Below are 26,054 nucleotides of genomic sequence, written 5' to 3' on the forward strand. Positions count from 1 at the left end.
AACAAGACGTATGTTGTGTTTGTTACTCTATTACATGAAGATAACATGACCTCTTTATTTGTCCGTCTCTCTCTTTTTTTTTTTTTTTTAACAAAATATGGGCTTCGGTTTTCACATCTGCCTCAAATGCAGCTCCTCCCTGAGGTTCCTATAATATTGTCAATGATTTACCAAAGCATATCGAATGGGGAGGAAAAGGCATATCATCTCATATGAAATACAGGGCCAACATCAGTCTTCTTTGCACATGTCTGTGAAATTGTTCCCAAACAATGACAGAGCACCACTTGCTCCATCTATGCTAGTTCAAAACACCATTTAAAAAAAACATCATTCAAACTTTTTCAGGGTCTGTTCTGCAAATCAATACGACTTCTTCACTCTCTCCCCTCCCCTCCCCTTTTAAGATAGACAAACTATGGCATCCATTGGTACCAACCATGTCAGCATAGCCTATTGGGAAAGAGGCTAAATAAACTTGGCGAGGGAACGACTGACATGGCCATTTTTAACGGGGGCTCTTGAATTCTCACCTCCAGATATCTAAATGAAAATGGGTTCTATGGGCACCCACGGGTCTCCGCTAAACTTGGGAAGTTTGTTTCCAGTAAATCGTTTGTGTTCCTTACAAATCAAAGTACAAATTAAAACTGCATATTTGCATTTTTAAAGAAAAGGAAAAAAATTAACTGCCTCACATGTAAAGATACATAACAAATTAAAACCAGATTTCGATACTGTTTCAGATTTAGTCTGGTCTTACTGAACATCACTGCAAAGCTCAAAATCTCTCTATTTATGGTTTCAAAAACTTTAACACCACAAATAACTAATATTGAGACAACTAGGACTTGTAAGCAGGTTCAGTGTAAATTCTGTCTTATTGATCTCTCAGTTAAGAAGCGGAAAAATTGAGTTCAGACTGTTTACTTAGAGCACAGCTATACTCACAGATAACTGAGCTTTTTACCTGCCGGTTAAGAAGCAATCAACCCATAAACCTTCCCCAGACAGTCTGGACCTTAGTGGAGTCCTGCAGGGATCAACAGATGTGAAGTCCGGCGGCCAGTGGCTGCTTGCTCCGCTGCCATTCAGCAGCTAACAAGTGGAGCTGCTACCAGCCACCATGTACTAACAAACTCCACAAATCCATTCAACAGCTCCACCATCCACAGTCAGACACACATGACTGATTTTCCTGCTGAATTACAACTCATGACTTGCACCAATGGCTGACGCTGCTCCAGTGTGAGTATTTTTGCTGGCTAGCCGAATGTCCTGGCCCAGAATGTTTACTGGAGTTTGCCAGCCTGTTGCTCATGCAGCATCTGAAGATATTTGTAAGCGCGGCCATTCTCGGCTTTCAATGTCTGATAGTCCACCACGAACATTTTTGTCACATCTCGTCTCGTCAACAGAAATGAAACACAGATTTAGTCTCAGTTTTTATTATCAAGATTTACTTTTAGCTCATCATCGTCTTATTTTCATCATGGACAAAAGGTTGCTGAAATATTTTCGTCATAGTTTTCGTCAACAAACACTGCTGGCCACCCCAATAAAAAATTCCTTGGGGTGCCACTGGCTCCTTTCATTCTGTTCTACTCAAGAAGGGTAGAACAAGCATACATCCATTTAAAAGCTGCATACCCTATGCAGCAGCGTGTCACTTTCTGGTGGTGTGAAATCAGTACTACCATTTCACGCTACATGATCGACAGAAGATAATCTTCGCCCGTGTCAGTTTATAAATTCTCTCCTCGAACAATGGCTATTAGTCTGCTAACAGCTATGTGTTTACATTCCCCCATAAATGACTGTAGCACCAAAAAGAACACGCCTTATATAGACAAATCCACCGAGTGGAGCATTTGAACTTGTCCCATACCTAAACAAAGTACATGAGTGAGATAAAATCACTTTAAATGTATTTTTTTCTCCAGCATGAAACTCCTGTGACCTTCAGACTGGCTTTTACATGAAAGGAAAGGTACAGTGATACAAGAGCTTTAATCATGCTGGCAGAGCTTGTTACATAAACAGCATGTGTGGATGAGTGCTTGAAAGCATCCTTATGTCTGCTTGCACTGCATAAATACATATGCATGAGTATGCATGCCTGTACAGCTTGTTTCAGCCAAACAGCTGAACAGGTCAATGGTTCCAGTTTATTTCCACATGGGCCGGGCCACAGGGTGCGCTGCAGTCTGGTGGAGAGGGCTGAGATGGACTCCAGTGCAGCTGGGACTCGAGAACATGCCAGAGTGAAATAAAGTCCGGAAAGTGATTGGTAATTTGTATGAAATGATGCTATAAGATACATATTACAGAAATTGCCTTATGTAAGTAAATAGAGTTCTTGGCATTGTCTCGTAACCCAGACTCAATAGTCAGATGTCAGTCCTCATTTCTCTTCAAGAGCCACACTTAATGACATAAAAAAAAAATTCAGTGTAGTTATCTAATTCATCCAGATTGCAGCTATGATGTCAACTTAAAAAAACTGTCCTTCTTGAGCTCCTTTCTAATTCATACAAGGGTAGTGTAGCCGTATTGCTCAAGCGAACATCATAAAAGAAGGCAGAAAATTAGAAATATCTGTGATTAATTTGTTACTTGTGAATCAGAGGATGTTGGTTTATATTCTTAATCATCATCCATGCAAAACAACAAGAGAACAAAGGGTCTGAATGGCAGACAAATTCATCAAATAAATAATTTTAGAGCCACATTTTCCTGTTCTCTTTGCAGCACAAAAATGCTCTCTGACGCAGAGAAGCTCTGACCCTCGGCCATCTGTCACCTAAAGCCAAATATGACAGCTCTCACTTTTGGAGAGCACCAGAGGGCAAGAGGCTGCTGGGAGTTGTGTCTTCTCCAAGAATCACACTGTTATTTCACGTCAGCATGCACTAAGAGCCACAATCACTCTCTGTACTTGGAGACAGAAGTATAAACACTTCAGCGGCGTGTTTCGAGAGATCTCTGCTTGTCAAGCAGCAGCAGGGAGAGTATTGAATGTCTGCGGCTTATATGAGACAGTCAGTCTCCTCAGTAAGTGAGAACTTGAACTGAACTAATAAAGTTGAACTGAGTTGACAACCATTTGAAAGTTTTAGAGACAGTTTCCCTCACTGAATCTATACCATTCACAAATGGGGGAGCGTAGATAAACAGAAGCAGGTGAGTCACACCAAACACTTTAAGCTTTGAGACGACTGAAACATCAGTCAAGCAAAAGGAGCTGTGATAGTGTAAGGAAGATGAAATTCACTGTACAGTCATAGTATTTCTGAAACTACTGTCATGATGCAGACAAAGAATTGTACTCCCTGAAGAAATATTATCATATTTTTGAAACAAGGAAACAGTGATTCCAGAGAGAAGCAGACAGAGGGCTCTACAGTCTGAGTTTGAAGGATATATCCAGGATGTCAAACTGACTCAGCAGCAACAACAGGTTAAAAAGACAAAGATAGTTAGAAGCTAAAGCCGAACTATAGGCTACAGATCACAGTGTAAAAGTGAACCACCACATCACTGCTGATCGCCACACAGTACAATGAATATAAAGGGAGACTTTGCCCATATTGAACCAGCTGTGTGTCATCGCAGTGTGTGCAGATGAGCGGTATTTGGCTTCGCCCCCCGTCCCGCTGCCAGCACCTGGACCTCCGCTGCTGGACAGGCAGGGATCTCTGTGAAAAATCAAACAACGTTCATCTGCGCACACTGCGATGACACACAGCTGGTTGAATATAAAAGTTAAAAGTTAATAAAATAAAAGTTTCCCTGCTTCCCTTCACTGGTTCCTGTACAGCAGGAACCAGTGATAATCATTAAAAAGCAAAAGCAGCGTGTGTATACACTCAGTAGGCTATATCTTCAGTAGCTAGCTAGCTAACCCTACACTTTTCAGGGTTTGATTTTGGTTTTGGAACAGGAACAGAAACATATATCTTTTTCCAACCTCTCCAGGTAACAATCAATGGAGTACAGCTGTGTTGTTGTCAGACCCTGGTCTGAGTTGGCCTGATGCTACATTATGACTGGCTGGTCTGCGTCTAGGGGTGGGACTTAGCGATGGGTAAATTCCCTGGTCTTGTTATCGAGTCTGTTCCACATTAATTGCTTCACAATTTACACTCCCAGATACTAGTAGCAGATCTTCCTGCAGGTGACATAGGTGGCCACTTAGGACCCGCCCCCCTTCCCAGAACCCCTACAATAAAATACACTTTTTTTTTTTTTTTTTTTTTTTATAAAATAAGCGAACAAAGAGGAAAATGATCCCAAGATCTAATGTTGGTCTGTAGTAGATGTCAACGTTTCCTCATACAGCAGTTAGTATGATGTCCTACAAAAAGTTAAGGAGGTTAGGTTTAGGCAAGTAGTTACTGTGGTTAGTTTTAGGAAAAGAAACATGGTGAGTATCTACCTTAAAATGATGATGAAGTTCACAAGACCAGTCTCTTGGGGAAAGTCCTGTGTTTTGTGACCACACAACCTTCCTCCTTCCTGGACCACTTCTTTCTTTACTCCCATCAGCCCACTGGTTATTTGATTGCAACTTTTCAAAATATGTGGGTTATGCACAAATTAGTGGGTCATCATTATGAGGGATATGTACAAATTTTGGTGCATTACTTTTTGTAGGAAAATGTACAAAAATGAGAACAGCCTGTAGGGGTACCAGTTCTAGTAGCAATGCAGTCCACTTTAATGTGTTCATCAGTGAGTGATCTCAGTGATCACAGTCTGATCATGCTGGAGCGTTGATGGGTACAGTGAAGCGGAGTCTATGTGGAAAACATTAGAGTAAGATTAAATGAAAAGGCAAAAGCCATCCCAGCACAGTAAAAAGTATAAAGATAAAAGAAGACAAAATTAGCAAATTTGCACATACTTTATGTTTTTTATTGTTTATTATTCTTTAGTATAGTTTGTTAGCTAAGTTGTTGATTTCTCACTAGCTCTTGTTTGTAATAAATACATTGAATATAAAGATAATGTGCCTTTTATGGGGTGGGGGGTTCTTGCCTCGGGCACCAATTTTGCCAGGTCTGGCACTACTAGACACGCAGGGGTGTGGTGTGCACATGGGGCATGTGGCACAGCCTAATATAAGGCCACACACACACACACACACATACTTATTTCACACTCTCCTCAGCTCTGCTTGTTCCTATTTCAGAACATAATGATTTCCATAGATTCTAAGTGTTTGTGTATATATTTCTGTTTTTAACCAAAGATTACTTATGTTCTTCATTTATTTTAATATTTTCCATCTGCAACTAATTTTTTACAGTGTGGATGAATTCAGCCAACTTCTCTGCCCTTATATTGCAATGATGTATGCGCACCAGAGAGACTGCAGCAGGGTCCGCCAGACCCCAGGACAGTGGATGAACTCTGCCCTCCGAGGTCTATGTCCCGCTGCCATCGACTCATCTGCAGAATTGGAGCAGTGAAGGGGGGTAACCCGACCGCTCGCTGACCCCGCTTCATTTTCAGGATACTAAAATGCACTGAGCTGCTCAAGCGGAACATATGGAGGTGCAAAAGAGAGGGGAATCACGGAACATTATCCGCCCAATTACACAATGAGAAGAGCAACCCGCTGGTAGTATCCATACTGCACGTAATGTTCAGAGTGCCTGTGGCTGAGCCTTGGTCGGACCAGCTCAGCCTCCCCACCTGCAGGGCTCCCAGCCTGGGACAGTCTGTCTCAAAGAGAGGCAGACACAAAACAGCTCATAAATATGTGAGTCGGTAAAAGTATGGAGAAGAAACAGGAACATCGTGTGTCATACCCAAAGAAAAAAACTTCATTGTCCTATTACAGCAATCTGAGCAGATGCTCTACAGATGATGTGATTTCTGGGCTATCAGGAGACAAAATGCTGTCATGGTTAACCATTTCCAAGTTGAACAGAGAAAGTTCTGCATTGTATTGCAAGAGGAAACACACCAAGATTTTGCATGACAACATCTCATCTTCCCTAGTTGTCATGAGAATACAAAGTCATGCTCGCTCTCAGTCAACAGAACTTCGGAGCGCAATGATTTGACAAATCATGACACAAACTCTACCCTGAGTAACCTGAACAAAGTAGGCTAAGAGAGACTTGCATGCATTGGCACAGAAATTGCAGAAATTGTACTTTGTGTACTTCTTGACAGATATTTTAAGTACTTACTGCAGTGAACTACAGTAAAATATCTACTCATGCATTTATTTATATTTAATGTTTTAACACGTTTTTGGATGAATACTGAATAAATTGCATTTGAAATACATATCAAAAAGATTGGATCTAAAATGTCCAGTGTTTGGTTGTGTTCTCCAAATGAGATGTGAAGAAGTAACCCCAGTGGGTTACATGAACACAAACATTTACAGCAACTGTAAATCCGTCTTTTAAATATTTAAAAATTTAGTGAGAAGTATCCCCGATAAACTTTCAATTGGTGCAACTGGAATGCTACATTTAACTTTCATATAATTATTTACTGTGGCTATTTGGGATGCAAAAAAATGCAGAGTCCCAGAATAATCAGCACTTACTCGAGGTCATTTATGAAACTTTCACCCTCATCTCAGTTTGCTCAGCTGTAATGGACATAACTCATTAATTCTTTGCTTTGGGAACTGATGTTTCCAAGGTTAAAAATGAACTTTCATATTTAATATAAGTACATTATCATAAAACCACAACATTATTCTAATACAGAACAATTTTGTCAGGCTGTCTCTCCTTTATTCCATATTCCTTAATGCAGGGGATTTAATATGCCAGTATTGCAAGTGCAGCAGCAAGTGGCGATGGCTGGCACACACATCCAAGCTAGAGGATGAAGTATTTTGTTGTTAATGGAGTGTTTGTATCAGTGCCTCGCAAATCCTTCATAGAGACACACAACAAACCTGTTATTAGTCCACACAAACAGGCAGTGCAGGAGCTACAATCAACAATGTGGAGCATTGTTTTTATAATTTTCTGTAAGGGTAAACATCACTCATGTGAAATATCTGTGTATACCAACTGTGAAATTATCTACACGTGACACTTGCAATACTGTAAATAGCCTGTCTATTTATCATATCTTGCTTTTCTTTGTCACAGCTCACAATCATCACTCAGTTTACTTATAACACCGGCCTGTGTTTTTCTACTAATGCTTCCTCTTTGCACTATTCCTCTGCTGCTGCGATGTTGCAAATTTCCCCGTTGTGTGATGAATGAAGATCTCTCTTATCCTTTCTTATCTTAAAGTGACGCACTACAACAGCACCATTCAAACAATGCGGGATAATGACTAATGACAGCAAGTAAGAAGTGAAAAATAGTGTTGAGTAAGGCAGTAGTTTCTGGAAAATCACTTTGAGTGCTTTGTCCCACAGAGACAGTAAAAGATCTGGAACAATAAACCCAGTAGCTTCCAAATCCGTAAGTTTGGCCTTCTAACCTGGCAAATCCTGATCACAGAGAGTACTATACACAAATGCACTGCACAGTAAGTCTGAGGTCTTTCTTTTTTCATTATTATTTTTTAGACATGTTGCCTTTATTCAATAGTGAACGCTGAAGGTAGATAGGAAAGGTGGGGGAGACAGAGAGAAGGTGATGTGCAGCAAAGGGGCTCGGAAACTGAACCTGAGCTGCTGCAATAAAGACGTAGACTTAATGGTGCATGCTGTACCAGGTGAGACCCTGGGGTCTCACTTATTCTGCTGCCATCCTGCTAGTTTTAACTTGCTTACTGAGGTAACTGTACAATCTCCTAAAACTTTTGTGCACTTAAAAACTGTCACCTAGCCTAAACCCTTCAAGTGCTGTCTTTCCCTGTCTTAACATTACCTTTTGTTATAGTTCAAACACGGTTGTTGTCGTGCTACTATAAAAGATTAACTGCAAAAATTTATGAAATGAAATGAGCTCTGTAACCTCTCATATGAAGACTTAAAGGATAACTTCAGCATTTTTTAACATGGACCCCATTCCCCCATGTAAATTGATCAAAGAGAGTGGTGTGAACAAATATTTCTGAAACTGTTCCAGTATCGAGGGAGCCGGTAGTGACTGGCAGCTGCAGAATGGGCTGCAATGGAAGCACATGGGGCAACTGAACATCATCACTGCATGTCCATTTAAAGTGGTTATTTTTGCCATAGAGCAGCTCAGATTGTTACACAGATTGTCTGAAGTGTTTCTTTACCTTTCACTTGATCCTGCAACATCAGGAGATATCACATGATGTCACTTGTTGCAGGAGAACAACAGTGGAAAGTGTGTGAGTTCTGGAGCGAGCATAGTAATCAGAGTAGTTTACAGTAAATGTAGTTTAGTGTTATCTAAAAGCTATGTAGTGTCATGGATGATTATTTACATGATTTCAATAATGATTTGACCACCGTCAGTATTTATGTGAGCGGAGTACATGCACTGCTGTTCACATCAGTCTCTTTGACCAATTTACACGGGAAATAGGGTCCAGGTCGAAAAATGCCTGACTTATCCTTTACACCATTATCTTGGCACTTAAAATGTGATGAATATGGCTAAGTGCATTGTATTAAACATGTGTATAGGCTTCTACTGTGAGACTCTTTGCTTAACCCTATGCATTATGGGGAGCTGAGTGTTAACCAAAGGTGCATCCTGGTGACTTGTTTATGTCAAACTCTTAATGATAAGCTCTCCACTGTCCCTGTATTTCTCTACGGTAAGGTATGACAGTAGCATACTAAAAGTTGCATTTAATAGTTGATGTGTAGCAGACATAATAATCTGACCTCGACAAACAGCAGTAACCTGGGTCTTTAATCTTATTATCAATTTTAACAGCCCTTAGGCTGCACAGTGGCCTCACAGAGTTCATGGATAAAAACAATATAAAACACAGAATGTCATGAGACACAGCCCACATCATTTTACAAAGTTACATGGATGACTGAGCTGAAAAACACAGAAGGAAATGAAAGTTCAAAGTAAATATTTGAGTGGCATGTCTAAAGAAAGTTTCAGAATAATATCCAGATTTAGTTTTACTTAATGTCAGTTTAAAATTGCCTCCCATGATAGATTACTGCATTTGATGCTATTCTGGATTGTAATTTAACAAAATTTTGTGGCAAGTTTGACCAAATCCCATTTTGTTTTTGCTCTTTTAAATCCTTACATAAGCTTTCCTCACTACTTATAATATTTCCTCTGTGGCAGTGTCCTTTAAAGTATTAAACGAGGAAGATAATGCAGTTGCTTCATCGGGCAGGAGGTGGGAAATGCGTAACGAACTGTGTCCTACCGATTCCCCAGCCTGTCTTTGATGAGCTCACAGAGTCGGGGTCATCTGGAAGCCATTTCAACTTGTGCTTTCTCCCTCGTCTCATTTTAATCTCTCAGTGCAGCCCCACACCTCCCCCCCCCTCTCCCCCGCCGCCCCCGCTCCCTGGGGAAGCCGGAGTTCAGTGACCGAGCTCCACGCACGCCAGCCCGGCATGGCACGCAAGCTCATCCCCGCTCTGCTCCCCTAGCACGCAAAAACTCAACGGGATTAGAAACAAATATCCCTATACTGTACATAATACATGGCTCCTGTCTTGGGTGCCACATTAAGTGAAGATCTATCACGCAGTCTGCACACAGTGAGGAGAGAGTGTCCAGGAGGAGTGTGGGAAGAGAGGAAAACAGACTATTATCCTAATAAGTTAGTATATTAATAATGCAAGAGTGTGCCTGCTGAGTGAACTTTCAGAACAACCCCTAGTCCTGAACTTTCTTATGACGTAACCTTTTTTTCTCAGTCATTGTATTGCCACTTTAATACCCCCACAGTTTTGTTTTTACATTTATGCAGACATTTGAACTAAAAACTTTAAGTTGATCTGGGTTAAGTGCATGCAAGGACAACTTTCATTCCTCAGAATCTTGAAAGAAATGACTGTGTGTGCCACTTTGAAAGAACATTTCATACTAAAATTGCCAAATTTCTGGAACCTTGCATGATAGAAGTGTGAAAATGTGCAGAGTGGGTGGTCACTGGATTGAATCAGACACCTAACCTTGAATGTGTCGCCGTTTTAATCCATTTACAAGACCACATGAAAGTGCAGCTTGTGTAAGGAAATATTGTGCAAAGGTTGAAAATCATACTTTTGGAAAGGGTCTAAATCCATGTCTTCATGGTTTAACCAAAGACCTTAAATCATTCCAGGAAAACATTATCCAAAAGTAGTGCTCTCCTCTTTTATGTGGGCTGCTTGATATTGCCTCCAGCGACACATCTCTGGGCACAGCAGGTCTAACACAGTGGAGCTATCAGAGATAACCAGATTGCTTGGAATTGCATTTCCTTTCCTTTTCTCCAAATCTAAATGAACACAGGGCCTGCTGTGATACTGTAATTCACCCCATTGCACGTCGAGGCGTCTGTTGTGAAACGGCCTGTTAGACGAGTGAAGACACGGATGTTATGACAAGTAAACAAACAAGGAATTGAATTCTCAATAATTCATTCTGGTTTTGTGTGCCTGGGGTTCACTGTGCTGCGTGTGGTGAAATGTATACGTAACACAATACATGGAGAATGTTCGTAGTCTACAAATGCTTTGTCATGTATTTTCCTTAGCCTTTTTTCCCTTACAATATCAAACATGGATTTGATCCTTGACTCAGTCTAAGCATAGATTTAGACATTTTTACAAAAGCATATTTTCAACCTTAGTACAATATTTTCCTTTTTAACCATTTTGATGCTGGATAAAATAATCAGGGGCTTGAACCTAAACTCAAGGCTGTGCCCCATCCACTCTAAGACCTCCTATCTTGTCTTAGAAATCCTAATTGTAACTGTAAATGCATTTCCTCCACTGGCACTTGTCCTGTCATGCCTATTAGAACATGTCGGAAGGCTACTCAAAATGGATGAACCATAATATCAGCAGCTTTCGCTTGTCACTGGCGAGCTAGTTTGCTATCATGGACACAAAAAGATGGGCGTTCGATTGTGGTAGTCGACATATACCCATAAATAAATGGTTCAGCAAATTGAAAGCATCATCAAGAGGTTTCAGTAGCCTTTCAATGATTATATTTCAATGTTCATGTTGCTTCCCATATTTTTAGTCATTACCATACAGACCTGAAGACAGTGCTGCTGCCACTGTTGGCATCATGAATTTAGGACAGGGTCTAGTAACTAGTTCCGTAATTAATTTCTATCCTATGATATGATATTTCTTCCTGAATGCAGTTAGGAAACATGTTTGTTAAAGACAAAACAGGATTTCAGACTTAGAAAGTTTCTGTAAGGAGGCCCCAGTGTTTTATTTGTGGATTATGTTTGAAACATTCGTAAAACAGGCACAGCAGCATTTAAGAATAAAAAAAATTAATGGTAATCCTGAATTAATTTATGTTTTTGACCACTTGGGGGCATCGCAACTAATTGTGAAGACACGTTAGCAAACAGTTGCATATTCACACACCCAGAAGATACTGAACAACATCAGCATTTGGAGGGTTGTGGTTAGAGAGATTGAGCTGCTTGATAACATTCTTGTTCCCTGTTTCATGGTGAGACGACTCAGTGGCTAAGGTTAGGGAAGGTTTAGGCACAAACAGCACTTGGTTAGGGTGAGGGAAAGACAATGGATTGGGTTAAAATGATAACTTGAAACATGGAATATTAAAATCTGCCAGGCGTTTTTGTGAATCTGGGGTTAAAATCTAGACATGACCCATTCAGAGTCATGTTTGTGGTCAAATGATTTGTCTCATTTTTACTTTCTAACATAATCAACATGTGAAATAATGATCCGAACCCCGACCTCTGAGAATTAACAACAGAATTCAACAGTGTAAGGTTGAAATTGATCCTTCTTGTGTGTGTATATGTGAATATCTGCTTACTTGTACTGCTCTAACCACCAGTCCATTTGGTATCATCCCACTGAAGTGAATTGTGCCTTTGCACGTCTTTTCTCAGGCTTTCTACACACAAACAACAATCATGTCAGACGGTGACAATCTTTCCAAGTATCCTCGTATTGTGGTCTGGCAAGCGAAAACGTTCTCATTTCAAACATCACCATCTCTAACTAGCAATGTCCGGTGGTTACCTCCTGGCCGCCTGAGATGGCTCTGGCCCAGAGGATGTTTTTGTTGGTCTGTTTACTGGTTTGTCGGGTTGTTTTTGGCTGCAGCTTTTTCGGTCTTGGCTCACCTTTGTTCTCTCAAGAAAAAAAAAGCAATCTTCACTTAAATTCCTGCATTCTCTCTGCTCTTCCCTTTCCCGAGTCCCAACAGCTCCCCAACTGCCTGTTGGACCCCTGGCTTTCCTCTCCCTGCTCCCCCCACCCTCACACCCCCAAACCCCTACACCCCCCCTTCCCTCTTCCTTCCTCCCTGTTGGTGCTGTGCGTGACAGTAGCTCACTGAGAAGTGGAAATGAGACTAGTAAACAATGATTAGCTCCAGAGCCGGAGCAGCCCGGTCTACCATTGGCCCTGTCTCTGCACAGCGAGCGCCCACCCGCCAGCACATGACATTCAGCGGCCTAGAGACCCCATCCCCGCCTCCAACTCCCTCCCCCCCAGCCCCAAACCCCCTCCGACTCCCCCCCCCCCTTCAGCCAGAGTCAACGCAGGGTCAGGGCCAACCTTTCACAGCCAGGTTACAAGGGGTAATCACAGGCAAACACAGCAGCCACACGCAAAATGCACACACGACACCCCCCCCACCACCACCACCACCCCTTCAATCTGGGCCTCCACCCCTCCCACACACATACACACAAACTACAACCTCCCCTGCTCCCGCCACCCAACCACCCCTTTCCTCAGCCACAAACCTGGCTCTAATTAGCGTGATGGGGATGCGAGTGGCCACATGTGTATGAGGAGCAGACTCAGGCGAGGAGGAGGAGGAGGTAGTGGTGGTGTTGGTGGAGAGGTGGAGATTGGGGGGGGGGGGGGGGGGATTCCCCCTATAGGAACAGAGGAGAGAAGAAACAGTCATCCCCAGCGCAGGCAGTGTACTCGAAGACATTGCTATGTCTCTGGTTAACCGAGGAATCGTTCTGGAGGCTTTGGTGCTCCGCCACACCGCATTTCTCAAGACAAACAGCTCTCAGGCAGAGCTCTGAACCAGCGAAACTCTCGACATCTGTAAAAGGCTGTTTAAGGACCATTATTGTGAAAGAATGACACATAACACATAATGTAGTTACACTTAAGTTACTTTTATTGTTGCCTTCCTGTTTGTTTTGACAATTTGAGCATGCTGTGCCCATAGGATCTGTTATGTATCAGTATATTAAATCAGTTATAGGGTGTATGGTTGGACTGTGAAAGCATAACTTCATATAAAAGTGTTCTGTTACATCTGATGAAGCAGTGAAATGTTTGCTTTGCAAATCCAGTCACTTAATCTAAGGGATGGATGTTAAACATCCACTGTCACAGCAGCAGTTAAACTTTATGATGAGTTATACAGACAGCGCATGGTTAATGTTTGATTTGACTTATGAGATGTGTGTTCTGCATGTGCAATAATGATCCTCCTGCCTCCTTGTCTTCATCATTATTTTTATAATCTGAAAAAAAAATGGACCCTTAACTCAGTGTCAATAGTTTTTAAAATGTCAGTTCATTTTCAACATTTACCACCGTCCTCACCCCTTCCTCACTCTTCCTCTTCCCCTTCCTTTCCTGCTGATAATGACGGACTGTGCCTGTGTGGCGGTGAAGTTTCTGTCCCTCTGACTTAGTGCTGCCTTGCTTCGGAAATGTTTTAGTACCTTCAATTAGGGTCATTACCTCCCTGCAAAAATAAACTTCACAGTTGGTGGGAAAACAAGAAACAAATTTGGCCTTCGCACAGAGGAGGGAAATGTTTTGCTTTGGGAAATCACATCACTTTCAACTTATAGTGTAACAGAATCATCAGAGAAGTCTTACTCGTGATCTATCTATCTATCTATCTATCTATCTGGTACAACATGAGCATGATTGTGAAACTAAAAAAACAGAGCTTGTGATTTATTACTGTGCCAACAAAAGTTAAATATGACCAAGATTTGGCCTAGATTTCCTTCTTGCTTCTCCTCAGTTCAGTACTCTCCCATATTTCTGGGGACTGTAGCTCCAGAGGAGAACCACTGTTTAGAAAGGGGGGGGGGGGCACCTGAAGTTTCTTGTGGTATGATGTCATATAAAACTGCAGTTCAGAAGTTGAAGCAAATTCAGGTATCAATATTTCATGGCTTGTCCACACTGAGTTGTTGCAGGCAAATTATTCTGCCACTGTCAGACACTAAGGCGAAAAAAACGTCTTATTGGATGGAAGAAAAATCAAATACATGACTGTAAGATTTACACAGGGATCAATGAACTCATATTGATCTTGATATTCATATATGTGATATTTTTCAATCTGATATTATGTCTGAGGTGATTTTTTTCTTACTTGTATATGCTGCAAGTGTGATTTTTTATTTTGATCATGTTATTATCTTCTAGCTATTTAAATTAAATAAAACATCTTAATTTAGTACAAAACGCGGTCGGATGGGAGTGTTTGGAGTCGAACTGCGTGGTGCGCAACTTTCTCTCAACTTTATCTTCGGCGCTATTAACATTTTATGACAATCTATCAGTGCACTTTTGGACAAAAAAATGCAAAAAATGACTGGCTTTTTAAATCGCTGAATTGATCGTTATAGCCTAAACATGTATCATTACAGACGCGGCTGCACTTTACATCTGGTTAAATTCACATAGGATGCATGAGCATGCAAACTAAGTCATAAAAAATAGCTGAGTAAATATATAATGTCACATATTAGATTTTGCACACATTTAATCAAAGTATAAACTCAGTCTAGAGTTGGACAAACCGTATGCAAACAGTTTTTTCAAGCCAAAGTGCGCCCGCGGAGTCCTCCTCAGCCAGAAAATAAATCATGTTAGAAAGCTACACTTTGAAACCTGCAAACTCTGCCAGTCCTCCAATTAGTAAAACAAATTGGCTCGACACGTTTCCTACTGAATCGGTCACCAGTTGCTGACTCTTTTTTTCTCTCTCCCCCTCTGCCTCTCTCTGCGGTGGACGGCGGCCGTTCACGCTGCACGCTCACGGTGTCCCTCGACGCTCACAAGCGCGCGCCTCCGACAGCGAGCGACAACAGAGAGATGATACAGTGGGGTCTGCAGGGCTACCACAATGGGAGGAGTATGAAAGTTACCCTGAGCCCTGCCCACCAACTGCAAAACATATAAGAAGCTGGTGTGGAGCAAACAGCAGGCACTTAAGCCTTAAATCTTGATGAAAAGACTGACTAAAGACAAAAAAAAAAAAAAAAAACTTCACCTGAACTCACTTTTTCTGTCAGATTTTTATCACTATGACCTCACTGGCATTTCATTGACATATCTTCAAATATTTTTCTCATCAGATATGGATATATATTTTTTCTTCCAAGTGTACAACTGAATAGACTTTGTTGAAAAGTGTTTTTTGTTTTTCTTTTTTTAGTGTGCAGAAAATTTGTCACAATGGCACTGGACTCTGAGTTTGGTGTGAAGGGCAGCAGCATCATCAGGGAATGGAGCGGACAGGTCCAGCCAGCTCTGGTTGCCTCGTTTGTCTTCCTCTTCTGTCTGGAAGCCTGCCTGCGGGTCAGGAACCTCAGGCTCAAGAGAAGACTGCCGGGACCCTTCGCCTGGCCGTTGGTGGGCAACGCCATGCAGCTGGGCCAGATGCCTCACATCACCTTCACCAAGCTTGCCAAGAAATACGGCAATGTGTACCAGATACGGCTAGGCTGCAGCGATATTGTGGTGCTGAATGGAGACAGGGCGATACGTGAGGCTCTCATACAGCACAGCACAGAGTTTGCAGGCAGACCAAACTTTGTCTCCTTCCAGATGATCTCTGGAGGCAGGAGTTTGACATTTACTAGTTACAGCAAACAGTGGAAAGTGCACAGGAAAATCGCCCAGTCCAGCCTCAGAGCCTTTTCCTCTGCAAACAGTCAGACCAAAAAAGCCTTTGAGCAACATATCACAGCCGAGGCCATGGAGCTGGTGCAGGTATTTTTGCGCCACAGCGCTGATGGACGGTATTTTGACCCTGCTCATGAATTTACAGTAGCTGCTGCTAATGTCATGTGCGCTCTCTGCTTTGGGAGGCGATACGGACATGAAGACCTGGAGTTCAGGACCATGTTGAAAAAGCTGGACAAGTTTGGGGAGACAGTAGGGGCAGGTAGCTTGGTAGATGTCATGCCCTGGCTTCAGTCCTTCCCTAATCCAGTCCGCAGCGTCTATGAGAACTTCAAAAACCTCAACGAGGAGTTTTTTGCCTATGTGAAGGACAAAGTGGTGCAGCACAGAGAGTCCTTTAACCCTGATGTGACCCGGGACATGAGTGACGCCATCATCAATGTGATTGAGCACAGACAGGACAGCGGACTGACCAAAGAGTTTGTTGAAGCGACAGTCACAGATCTAATTGGAGCGGGTCAGGACACAATGTCGACCATCATGCAGTGGATCCTCCTGCTTCTGGTCAAATACCCAGACATGCAAGCCAAACTGCAAGAGCTCATAGACAAAGTGGTAGGCCAAGACAGGCTGCCGTCAACTGAGGACAGGAGCAGCCTGGCGTACCTGGACGCCTTCATCTACGAGACCATGCGCTTCACCAGCTTCGTCCCTGTCACCATCCCACACTCCACAACCTCAGACGTCACGATCGAGGGTCTCCACATCCCCAAAGACACAGTTGTCTTCATCAATCAGTGGTCCGTCAACCACGACCCCTTGAAGTGGAAAGACCCTCACATTTTCGACCCGGCACGCTTCCTTGATGAAAATGGGGCCCTCGATAAGGACATAACCAACGGCGTGATGATCTTTTCAACAGGTAAAAGACGCTGCATCGGCGACCAGATCGCCAAGGTGGAGGTGTTTTTATGCACAGCCATCTTGCTGCACCAGTGCAGCTTTGAGAGCGACCCCTCAGAGCCCCTCACCCTTGACTGCTCCTACGGGCTCACACTGAAGCCCCTCCGGTTCTGTGTCAGCGCCAAGCTCAGGGGAAAGCTGCTTGGCTTGGTTTCCCCAGCATGAACAGCACATCCCAATACTGTGACTCAAGGCCAGCAAACACTTTTATTTCACCAATGACATTTAACAGTGAGTATCAACATACCTGCACTAAATCCTACTGTTGTATGAGTTTCATATTTAATAATGATATTTAATGGGTATCTTAACACGGTCTGTATTTGAATTATTGTTGGCTGAGAATATGATGTCAAAGATGTAATATTAGGGAGAATTCAAGGTTGTTGGAATCAGTGCAAAGGTATTAAATTTCTGCGTCACAAAATACTCTATACTTGATCAGATTTTGTACATAATTCTGAGTCGTGTGCTTGTTTTACATCCACTATTGTGCATGTACATGTATGATGTGTGTGCAGGTAATAGCCCCATCCCTTAAATGTCAATTTAGACTGATATAACTGTATATGAAATGCTTGTGAATGTTATAAAGTCACGTGATGACTGATTTTTCTCATTTGTAATATGTAAGAATATATTTAATCTTTGCCACGTAAAGCAGTTACAAAATATTTTTTATAATTTCATATTTCAGGTATGACAACAAATGTAATGAAGTTTAATGTATTTCACTATCTACTGTACTGAAAGCATATGAACACACTAAACAAAGAATGCTGATCAAAGTGAAGAAAGAGGCTGACATGTTTGTGGAGGAGGAAGCCTTTCATCAAGGGACATCCCATCGCAGTGCTCAGGATGAAGAAGAGACATTGCCATGAACCATGAACGCTTCACAGACTTTAAGCACCCAGGGTTCAGTTTTACTGTACAAGCACTGCAGCTACCCCGTGCCCAACACACACAAGTCTCGCCAGTACGAAAAGAAATAAATAAAATAAAAGACACACACATGTACAGCAAATTTCATTCACTCATGAGGCATTCTCAAAAACAAGTTTGTTTACAAAGTCACTTTCTCAAAGCTACATAAATGTCACTGCACTCTCTCTAAGCCTGTGCATTCAGGAAGATGTTTCAAATGCCCAAGGGATGTGTCTCTCTACCTTGAATGTTTAATCATTCCTCATAGAGGATATTTTGTTATCAGTGTGTTGGCTTTATATGATGGAACAATAAGCTATATCTGACATTAATAAAGTGAATTGTCAATGGCCACTGTGTCCTGTTTGATTGTTGCTTCAGCCTTTAAAAAAAGCCCAAAATCTCTCAATACTCCTTTAAATCTACAGAACTACACCCTCAGTCTTGAAGCACTTCCTAGCTGGCACTGTCAGATATGTGCCAACAATGTGATATTAGGTCCCACCGCTGTTTAGATGTCCGTCGTTCCTCATTGTTACCAAAATAGAAAGCTCTGGAATACTCCACTTGTGGCTGAACATCACTAAAACCAAAGCTGATGTTGAAGTTCTTCCTTTTGTTGCACAAGCACCCACACAAGCACATTTATAGCTAAACTCCTCTCATCCGAATTCTCTTTAAAACTATTCTGATGCAGCCACAACCCTTACAGAGTTTTTATCTCTGTGACCTTTCTTGAAAGAGCTATTATGCTGAGAATAACACTGTATATATGTGCTTTTATGGAGCATAATAAATGGTGGGGTTTGTATCTGTTCAGTTTGGATCTGAAGCCCTCAGCTTTCATGGTGATATCCCAGAGCCTTTTTCCCCTGTATGGTTATAATTAACAGCTTGGCTGTAAATAACAGAAAACAAATCATGTTCAAAATGGCCATGGAAAGTCCATAGGAAAGTGCAAACAGCAAAGTCATCTAACTCCAGTGGAAAAAACAATCAGCCCCAGCTTATTGTCCATTACTTACCCTATAAGCTACACTTCTATACTGTTCCATCACATTACAGTAAGTGCATCATTTTTCAATATAACAACATTAGATAAGATATTTTGTGACAAATAGATCTCAGGGCACACAATTATGTGGAGTTGTTTATCTTTTAAAAGCGTCATGGTAATCTATGTTTTGTTTTTTGGCAATAAAACTGTATATCTGTACTTTTTGGCAGCAGTGCCTATTAAGTAGCTGCTCTGAGTCTCTGTCATCCTAAAAGGGACGCTGCTGGAAAGAGGCCTGAGTGGGAATAAGGTCTGCAGGCTGTGGTCAAAATGGGAGGGGAGAGATAATAAAAAACCTGAGTCGCTGACCCCTCCCACCATAGAGATACATATAAGCGAAGTGTTAAGGCTTGAACCTGATCGAGCCCTTCTCACTAGCTTCTGTGGTGGAGGGGTGAGACAGCATGTGAAGACCGCTTGGATTCCTTTTACTTTGGCTATTTTGTCATTCTGATTTTAAAATAGGACATAAAGAATTTGTATTTTAATGTATTTACTGCACAAAGAGGGACCACTTGAAATGGTCTGTTGTTTCTAGTGAAAATTGTCTTTTTATTGGACGCAGTGGAAGATAGACAAACTATAGGATAACATAATGGCTCAAGTGGACTCTGAGTTTGGTGTGAAGGGCAGCAGCATCATCAGGGAATGGAGCGGACAAGTCCAGCCAGCTCTAGTGGCCACTTTTGTCTTCCTCTTCTGTCTGGAAGCCTGCCTGTGGGTCAGGAACCTAAGGCTCAAGAGAAGACTGCCGGGACCCTTCGCCTGGCCATTGGTGGGCAACGCCATGCAGCTGGGCCAGATGCCTCACATCACCTTCGCCAAGCTAGCCAAAAAATATGGCAATGTGTACCAGATACGGCTAGGCTGCAGCGATATTGTGGTGCTGAATGGAGACAGGGTGATACGTGAGGCTCTCATACAGCGCAGCACAGAGTTTGCAGGCAGACCAAACTTTGTCTCTTTTCAGTCTGTCTCAGGGGGGAAAAGTATGACTTTCACCAGTTACAGCAAACAGTGGAAGATGCACAGGAAAATTGCTCAATCAACGATCAGAGCATTCTCATCTGCCAACAGTCAGACCAAAAAAGCCTTTGAGCAGCAAATTGTGGCTGAAGCCACAGAGCTAGTTGAGATTTTCCTTAAACTCAGTGCTCAGGACCAGTATTTCAACCCTGCTCATGAGCTGACAGTAGCTGCAGCTAATGTGATTTGTGCCTTGTGCTTTGGAAAGCGCTATGGACATAATGATGTTGAGTTTAGAACCTTATTACAGAGGACAGCTAAGTTTGGAGAGACAGTGGGGGCTGGCAGCTTGGTAGATGTGATGCCATGGCTGCAGTCTTTCCCTAACCCGGTCCGCAGCATGTTCAAGGACTTCAAAAACCTGAATAAAGAGTTTTTTGGGTTTGTTCAGAACAAGGTGGAGGAGCACAGAGAGACATATGATCCAGAGGTAACACGAGATATGAGCGATGCCATTATTAGCGTGATTGACAAAGCTGGCAGTGACAACGGCCTCACCAAAAGCCACACAGAGGGTACGGTGGCAGATCTGATCGGTGCAGGTCTGGACACCATCTCTACTGCTCTTCACTGGATTCTCCTTCTGCTGGCTAAACACCCTGAAATACAAACCGAGCTGCAGGTGCTCATTGACAAAGTCGTGGGACGAAACAGGCTGCCATCTATCGAGGACAGAAGCAGCCTGGCCTACCTGGATGCCTTCATCTACGAGACCATGCGCTTCACCAGCTTCGTCCCCTTCACCATCCCCCACTCCACAACCTCAGACGTCACCATCGAAGGCCTCCACATCCCCAAAGATACGGTGGTCTTCATCAATCAGTGGTCCATTAATCACGACCCCCTGACGTGGAAGGATCCACACATCTTTGACCCCTCGCGCTTCCTGGACCTAAATGGCTCCCTTGACAGGGATCTCACCAACAATGTTATGATCTTCTCAGCGGGGAAGAGAAGATGTATCGGGAACCAGATTGCCAAAGTTGAGTTATTTTTGTTCTTTGCAATTCTTCTCCACCAGTGTCGCTTTGAGAAATGTGCCGATGAGGACCTGTCTTTAAACTGCTCCTATGGTTTAACACTGAAGCCTTTAGATTACAAGATCACTGTCAAACTCCGGGGAGAATTACTTGTAGGCCAATAAGATCTTGAAACTGGTTCTCCAAGTAAAAAAGCAGCAATACAATGAAAGGTATGTGTCCTAAAAGAAATATCTATACCTTGTATCACAGAGGATTTTTATGTAATAAGCTTTAATTAACCAAAAACATGCTTTTTAACTTCTGCTGACATTTAAAATTGTGATCAAAGACAATAATGTTATTTCACTCTGTTACTGTATTCAAAGTAAGCTCCCTGTAAATGACACTAAAAAAGAATGTGAGTCATATCTGGACTTGACAGCAATCACACTCCTCAACCCTGAAAAACTGTGACAGACTGAGAAAACCTAAATATATCTGTAGTGGTTCTGCCGCATCATGTAAGAAACAGAAAAAATGTAATGGAAGCCTTTGATGTGTTTGCCCAAAGCCACAATTCATAATAAACCTTAAGTATGTATTGTTATTTATATGAGGGTATTTAGCGGAGTCACCCTAAATTACAATATAAACCAGTGGTGATGTATAAATTTCACTTTAAGCATTTTGTTTTTCTCGCTGATGGGGAGACATCATGTGCCAGCTGTGTGGTCTCAACTGAGCAGTTATTCACCCAGACACTCATTTATCTTTGCATTGAACTTTTTTATGTCTGAGCTTAATACAGCGTGCAAGTCATCTACATTTATGTACTCCTAAATCATGCATAATGCTGTTGTATTCTGATGATAACTTATGTCACATATAATATATGTCTCAAAGCCACTAATGTAATCACTGGTTATACTGTCTCCTTCCTTTACTACACATAATACATCACTGTACAACATGATTTATTAAGCATACAGCGATGTCTGAGTAATAAGCTGTGTGGAATAGCTAAATAATGTGTTGCATAATGACCCAGTGTGATACAGTCTGTACCCTACTATGCACAATAAACATTTTTTTATTGATTTCTAACCAAACCTGTGGGGTGCATCAGTCAGAGCAGCCAAAGTGTTGAGAATGGCAGAGGCCAGAGAGGTCAAAGAGGTAATAATAGATGCTGATGTCTGGTCTCAGTGTTGTTGTGAAAGATTAATATGGGTTACAGGCCCTGCATGCTCTTGTTCTCAACCCTTTACAAGCAGGCTGCGACTCAGTACAGGCGACAGTAAGCAGCCGCAAGGTTCACTCGTCAATATTTAACACAGAGCGCTCTGTACTTTTGACTGCTGTGTCATTTTTTTTTTTCCTGAACGGACACATGCATTTCCAGCCAAGTCACTGTTATCTATCATTTATCAAAACACTGCACTGTTTTTCCTTTAACTGACATAATAATGACAGAAAGTGTGAAATATTAAAGACTAGAGATAGAGAACATTACACTTTTGGCATTATGGAGCAAGTTACTTATGTTAACTCTCCATGGAGGAGCAATTTTAAAGGAACAGTTCACCTCAAAATCAAAAATACATATTTTACCTCTTACCTGTAGTGCTATTTATCAATGTAGATTGTTTTGGTGTGAGTTGCAGAGTGTTGGAGATATTGACCAAAGAGATGTTTGCCTTCTCTCAAATATAATGGAACTAGATGGCACTCGGCTTGTGGTGCTCAAAAAAAAGAAAAAAAAGAAAAATACATTGAAAAACTCAACAGCAACTTCTCTTTCCAGAAATCATGACCTGGTTACTCAAAATAATCCATAGACCTTGTTGTGAGCAGTTTCATGTAGGAACTATTTTCTTTCTACTAGCACCACTGAGCTAGCTAACATTACAGCTCAGCCGAGGAGGGCGCCATTTATGTTTGCTTGGGCTGTCCCTGACTCAGAATTATGTCAGTCGAATCAGATTTGGTTGTTAAATATGAATATTCAACTATTCTTTTTTGTATTTTTCATTTAAAGTTTAAACGGGTTCAGCAGGATGTTGAGAGTAACGTTGGCATTCACCATAATATAATAAACAAGCTAACTGCGCTAACAACGGAACGGAAACATGTTTTGCTGACACTAGATATTAACCAAAAACCAGAGACTGTGCCGTCCTTGCTGTGAACTGTAAATTCACCACTTTTCAAGCAGGAGAGAAGATAATCTCTAATATAATCTATCTCAGTCGATTGAGGGGTCTCTGACTGATGATTCGACGGTTGGCAGGTGTAGTTTGGTAGAGAGAAAGTAGTTCCTACATGAAACTTCTCACAACAAGGTCTGTGGATTATTTTGAGTAACCAGGTCATGATTTCTGTCATGAGACATTGCTGTTGAGTTTTTCAAATGTATTTTTCTGGCACTTTGAGCACCACAAGCTGAGTGCCATCTAGTTCCATTATATTGGAAAGAAGGCAGACATCTCTACAGCTGATATCTCCAACACCCAGCAGTTCACACCAAAACAATCTAGATTAATTAATAGCACTACAGGCAAGAGGAAAAGTTATGTATTTTTGATTTGGTGGTGAACTTACCCTTTAAGTATCCTGAGATCTAAGTATTTTTTTAAAAGATATTTTAGGCATTTTTATGCTCATTGTGAAAGGGTATTTGGTCACACACATCAGCCTTAAAAAAACATGCTCTACCCAAAGAGCTACTTGGGCAACCCAAAATCTAAATACTTTTCCCACCAGTGTTAGTTGTCACACGCACACTCACATACCAAAGCAATGATGGCTGTCCAATGTTGCTTAAAGACATTCAGCCTGACATGACTCACCTGTGATTGGACTACTGTTTGCCAAGTTAAGTTAGCTTTCCATTTTACACTACTTTCAGTAACACACAGTTGCAATAATATGATATCTAGCTATTCCAACACACACAGTCAATAACCTTCCTTGAATTCCTCCCCTGACTTTCTTTATTTTGGGAAAACCAAAACCGCCCAATGCTCAACATTTATCCTTACTGTAAGTATGGTACATAAATATTAGTTTAAGTGTGGTTTAGCAGCTTATCATTTCCACCCCCTCTCCCTTTTATCTCCCTTCCCTTGCCACATGGGAGCATTTCCTGACTGAGTGGTCCTATGCTCCAGAGTCTACCTGCGTACTTGCAGGAGCAGCACTGTGGCTGAACTCTGACGGGGGCTTGTTTTCACTGAGGTTAATACAGAGCAGGCTGAAGACATTCTGTACTGCAGCAGGCTCTCTTTCCTTCACTCTCTCCCTTTGCTCTGACACTGCAAGGACCCTAGAGGGAGGAATGGGCCGCCTAACCTCCCCTGTTTCCATCACAGCTTCCCAAAACATCCCTGAAATGTGTCCAGCTGAAAGACTCCCTTTCACCCCGAGTCACCCACTCTGTGCTCCACATACCCCGCAGCCCCTCGACCTGCCGAGTTTGACTCCTTAAAGGAAAACAGAGAGGCGTACAGGCTGAGGTTGTTCACATTCTGCACGTACGCAGAGCCGCAGAGTGACCTCCCACAAGGTTCTCTCCGCTACCACCAGAAACAGCTCAGCGCTCGAACACAAAACCCCCCTCTCATTTTGCTGGAAGTTTGACATGCAAACTGCAGTCACTGTTTGGTAGATGACACACAGTGAGGTAGAATTACTTGGAAGCAGACGAATGCAATTCTCCAGAAAATCTCTTCCCCTGTCCACTGCCATCATCTGCTGCAACACAGCGGAACATTGTGTCTGAGCTGGAAACAGCCTCATGCTCATGCTCAGCCAGTCTTTCCTATAACGCCGCCCTCAACACCAACATACTGACCACAGCTACACTCTGAATCCAAAATGTTGCAGACAGATTATATGAATGTACTTCTGGATGCTCTTCGCTCTGACCCAGAGCATCAGACATCAAAGCAGATCATTAATCATCCTGTTGCAAAAAAAAAAAAATTAAGTAAGTATCCCAGTAAACATTTTTCTTTGAATAACAAGAACCAACAGTCCATGTGGAAAAAAATAAACTCATGCTAAGTAACTATGAATCAACTTTTTCCCAGAGAACACATTGAACGGACAAAGGTGACATTTCCAACAAGTCAAATAACAGTCATAGCCCAGAGGTCAATAAATACTCAGTCTCTCCTCTCTCTGTTTACAGGGGCATATTTGTACGACAGGTTTTTAGATGATATTTGGCCCCAGTTTATAGAAACGCTCTGCGGTAATCTGACCCCAAAAGGAAATGTCATCTTTTTCCTGTCATCTTGTCATCAGAGCATTCTGCAATGTACAAAGAGCTCAACTGTGTCCAAGACAAAATGGAAATTTTTATAATTTGCATTCTGATTCAGTGTAATATATTCCAGTGTATGTGTGATGTTTCATTTGTTTGCTCAGTGTTCCCCTCTATTGAACCTCCCTGTGGAATTATGTCATACACATAAACACTAAGCAGGACTTCTCACAATGTTCCAGTTGACATTATAATCAAGTCGTGCCACCTTTAAATTCGGTATCCTACTATAGACTCTGAGTTTTTCACACGTTACTGACGTCAAGTCCAACAGTCAGTGACCCTCCACTTCATGTTTTGGAATACAACCTCAGGCAACCGGCAGAGAGACATGTTAAGTGACCCTTTTCAATAAACAATGACCGAACTCATTATTACAGGGTGGGACAGTTCGTGCTCGTTGTTTTGTCCGCGCCAGGGTTGTGTTTTGGAGCGGTGGCAAGGAGAGGACCTTTGGTACAAAATAAAACAATGTGCGGTTCCATTTGCCACATTTCTTTCCATATAACAAACAAGTATTTTCAGGAAGTGCGGGAGGAAGTGATCCGTGATGGTCAGTAAGAGAACACGGCTAGCATGTGTTCTTTGTTCATGGATGGGAGTTTACATCACGGTCTGACACAGTCACTCATATTAACTGTGTCTAAGTGGTCATTTTTATTTGGTATGGCAACAGAGCAACCCTGTCTCCTATGATTTATGTTACATGGCAATGTTGACCGCCAGTGCAGGAAGCACTGTGGTGTGATAGTCATGGAGTGGAGTGAGACGAGAAGGGCG

At 42.0% G+C, this 26,054-nt stretch overlaps 2 protein-coding genes across 2 annotated transcripts; both read left to right on the forward strand.

Moving 5' to 3' along the window:
• Positions 1 to 15,330: 15,330 nt before the first annotated feature.
• Positions 15,331 to 18,254, forward strand: LOC125901299 (cytochrome P450 1B1-like). Its single transcript, XM_049596941.1, has one exon. It carries the CDS (start codon positions 15,563 to 15,565, stop codon positions 17,138 to 17,140), a length of 1,578 nt encoding a protein of 525 aa, XP_049452898.1. The 5' UTR covers positions 15,331 to 15,562; the 3' UTR covers positions 17,141 to 18,254.
• Positions 18,255 to 19,314: 1,060 nt separating this feature from the next.
• LOC125901134 (cytochrome P450 1B1-like) lies at positions 19,315 to 22,082 on the forward strand. The gene has a single exon (XM_049596553.1). The coding sequence runs from the start codon at positions 19,555 to 19,557 to the stop codon at positions 21,127 to 21,129; it is 1,575 nt and encodes a 524-aa protein (XP_049452510.1). The 5' UTR covers positions 19,315 to 19,554; the 3' UTR covers positions 21,130 to 22,082.
• Positions 22,083 to 26,054: the final 3,972 nt, after the last annotated feature.

This window comes from Epinephelus fuscoguttatus, linkage group LG14 (assembly GCF_011397635.1).
Source record: "Epinephelus fuscoguttatus linkage group LG14, E.fuscoguttatus.final_Chr_v1".
NCBI lineage: Eukaryota > Metazoa > Chordata > Actinopteri > Perciformes > Serranidae > Epinephelus > Epinephelus fuscoguttatus.

What these genes read in the sequence shown, in the direction of transcription:
- LOC125901299 (XM_049596941.1), top strand. Translation starts at nt 15,563, where the DNA reads ATGGCACTGGACTCTGAGTTTGGTGTGAAGGGCAGCAGCATCATCAGG.
- LOC125901134 (XM_049596553.1), top strand. Translation starts at nt 19,555, where the DNA reads ATGGCTCAAGTGGACTCTGAGTTTGGTGTGAAGGGCAGCAGCATCATC.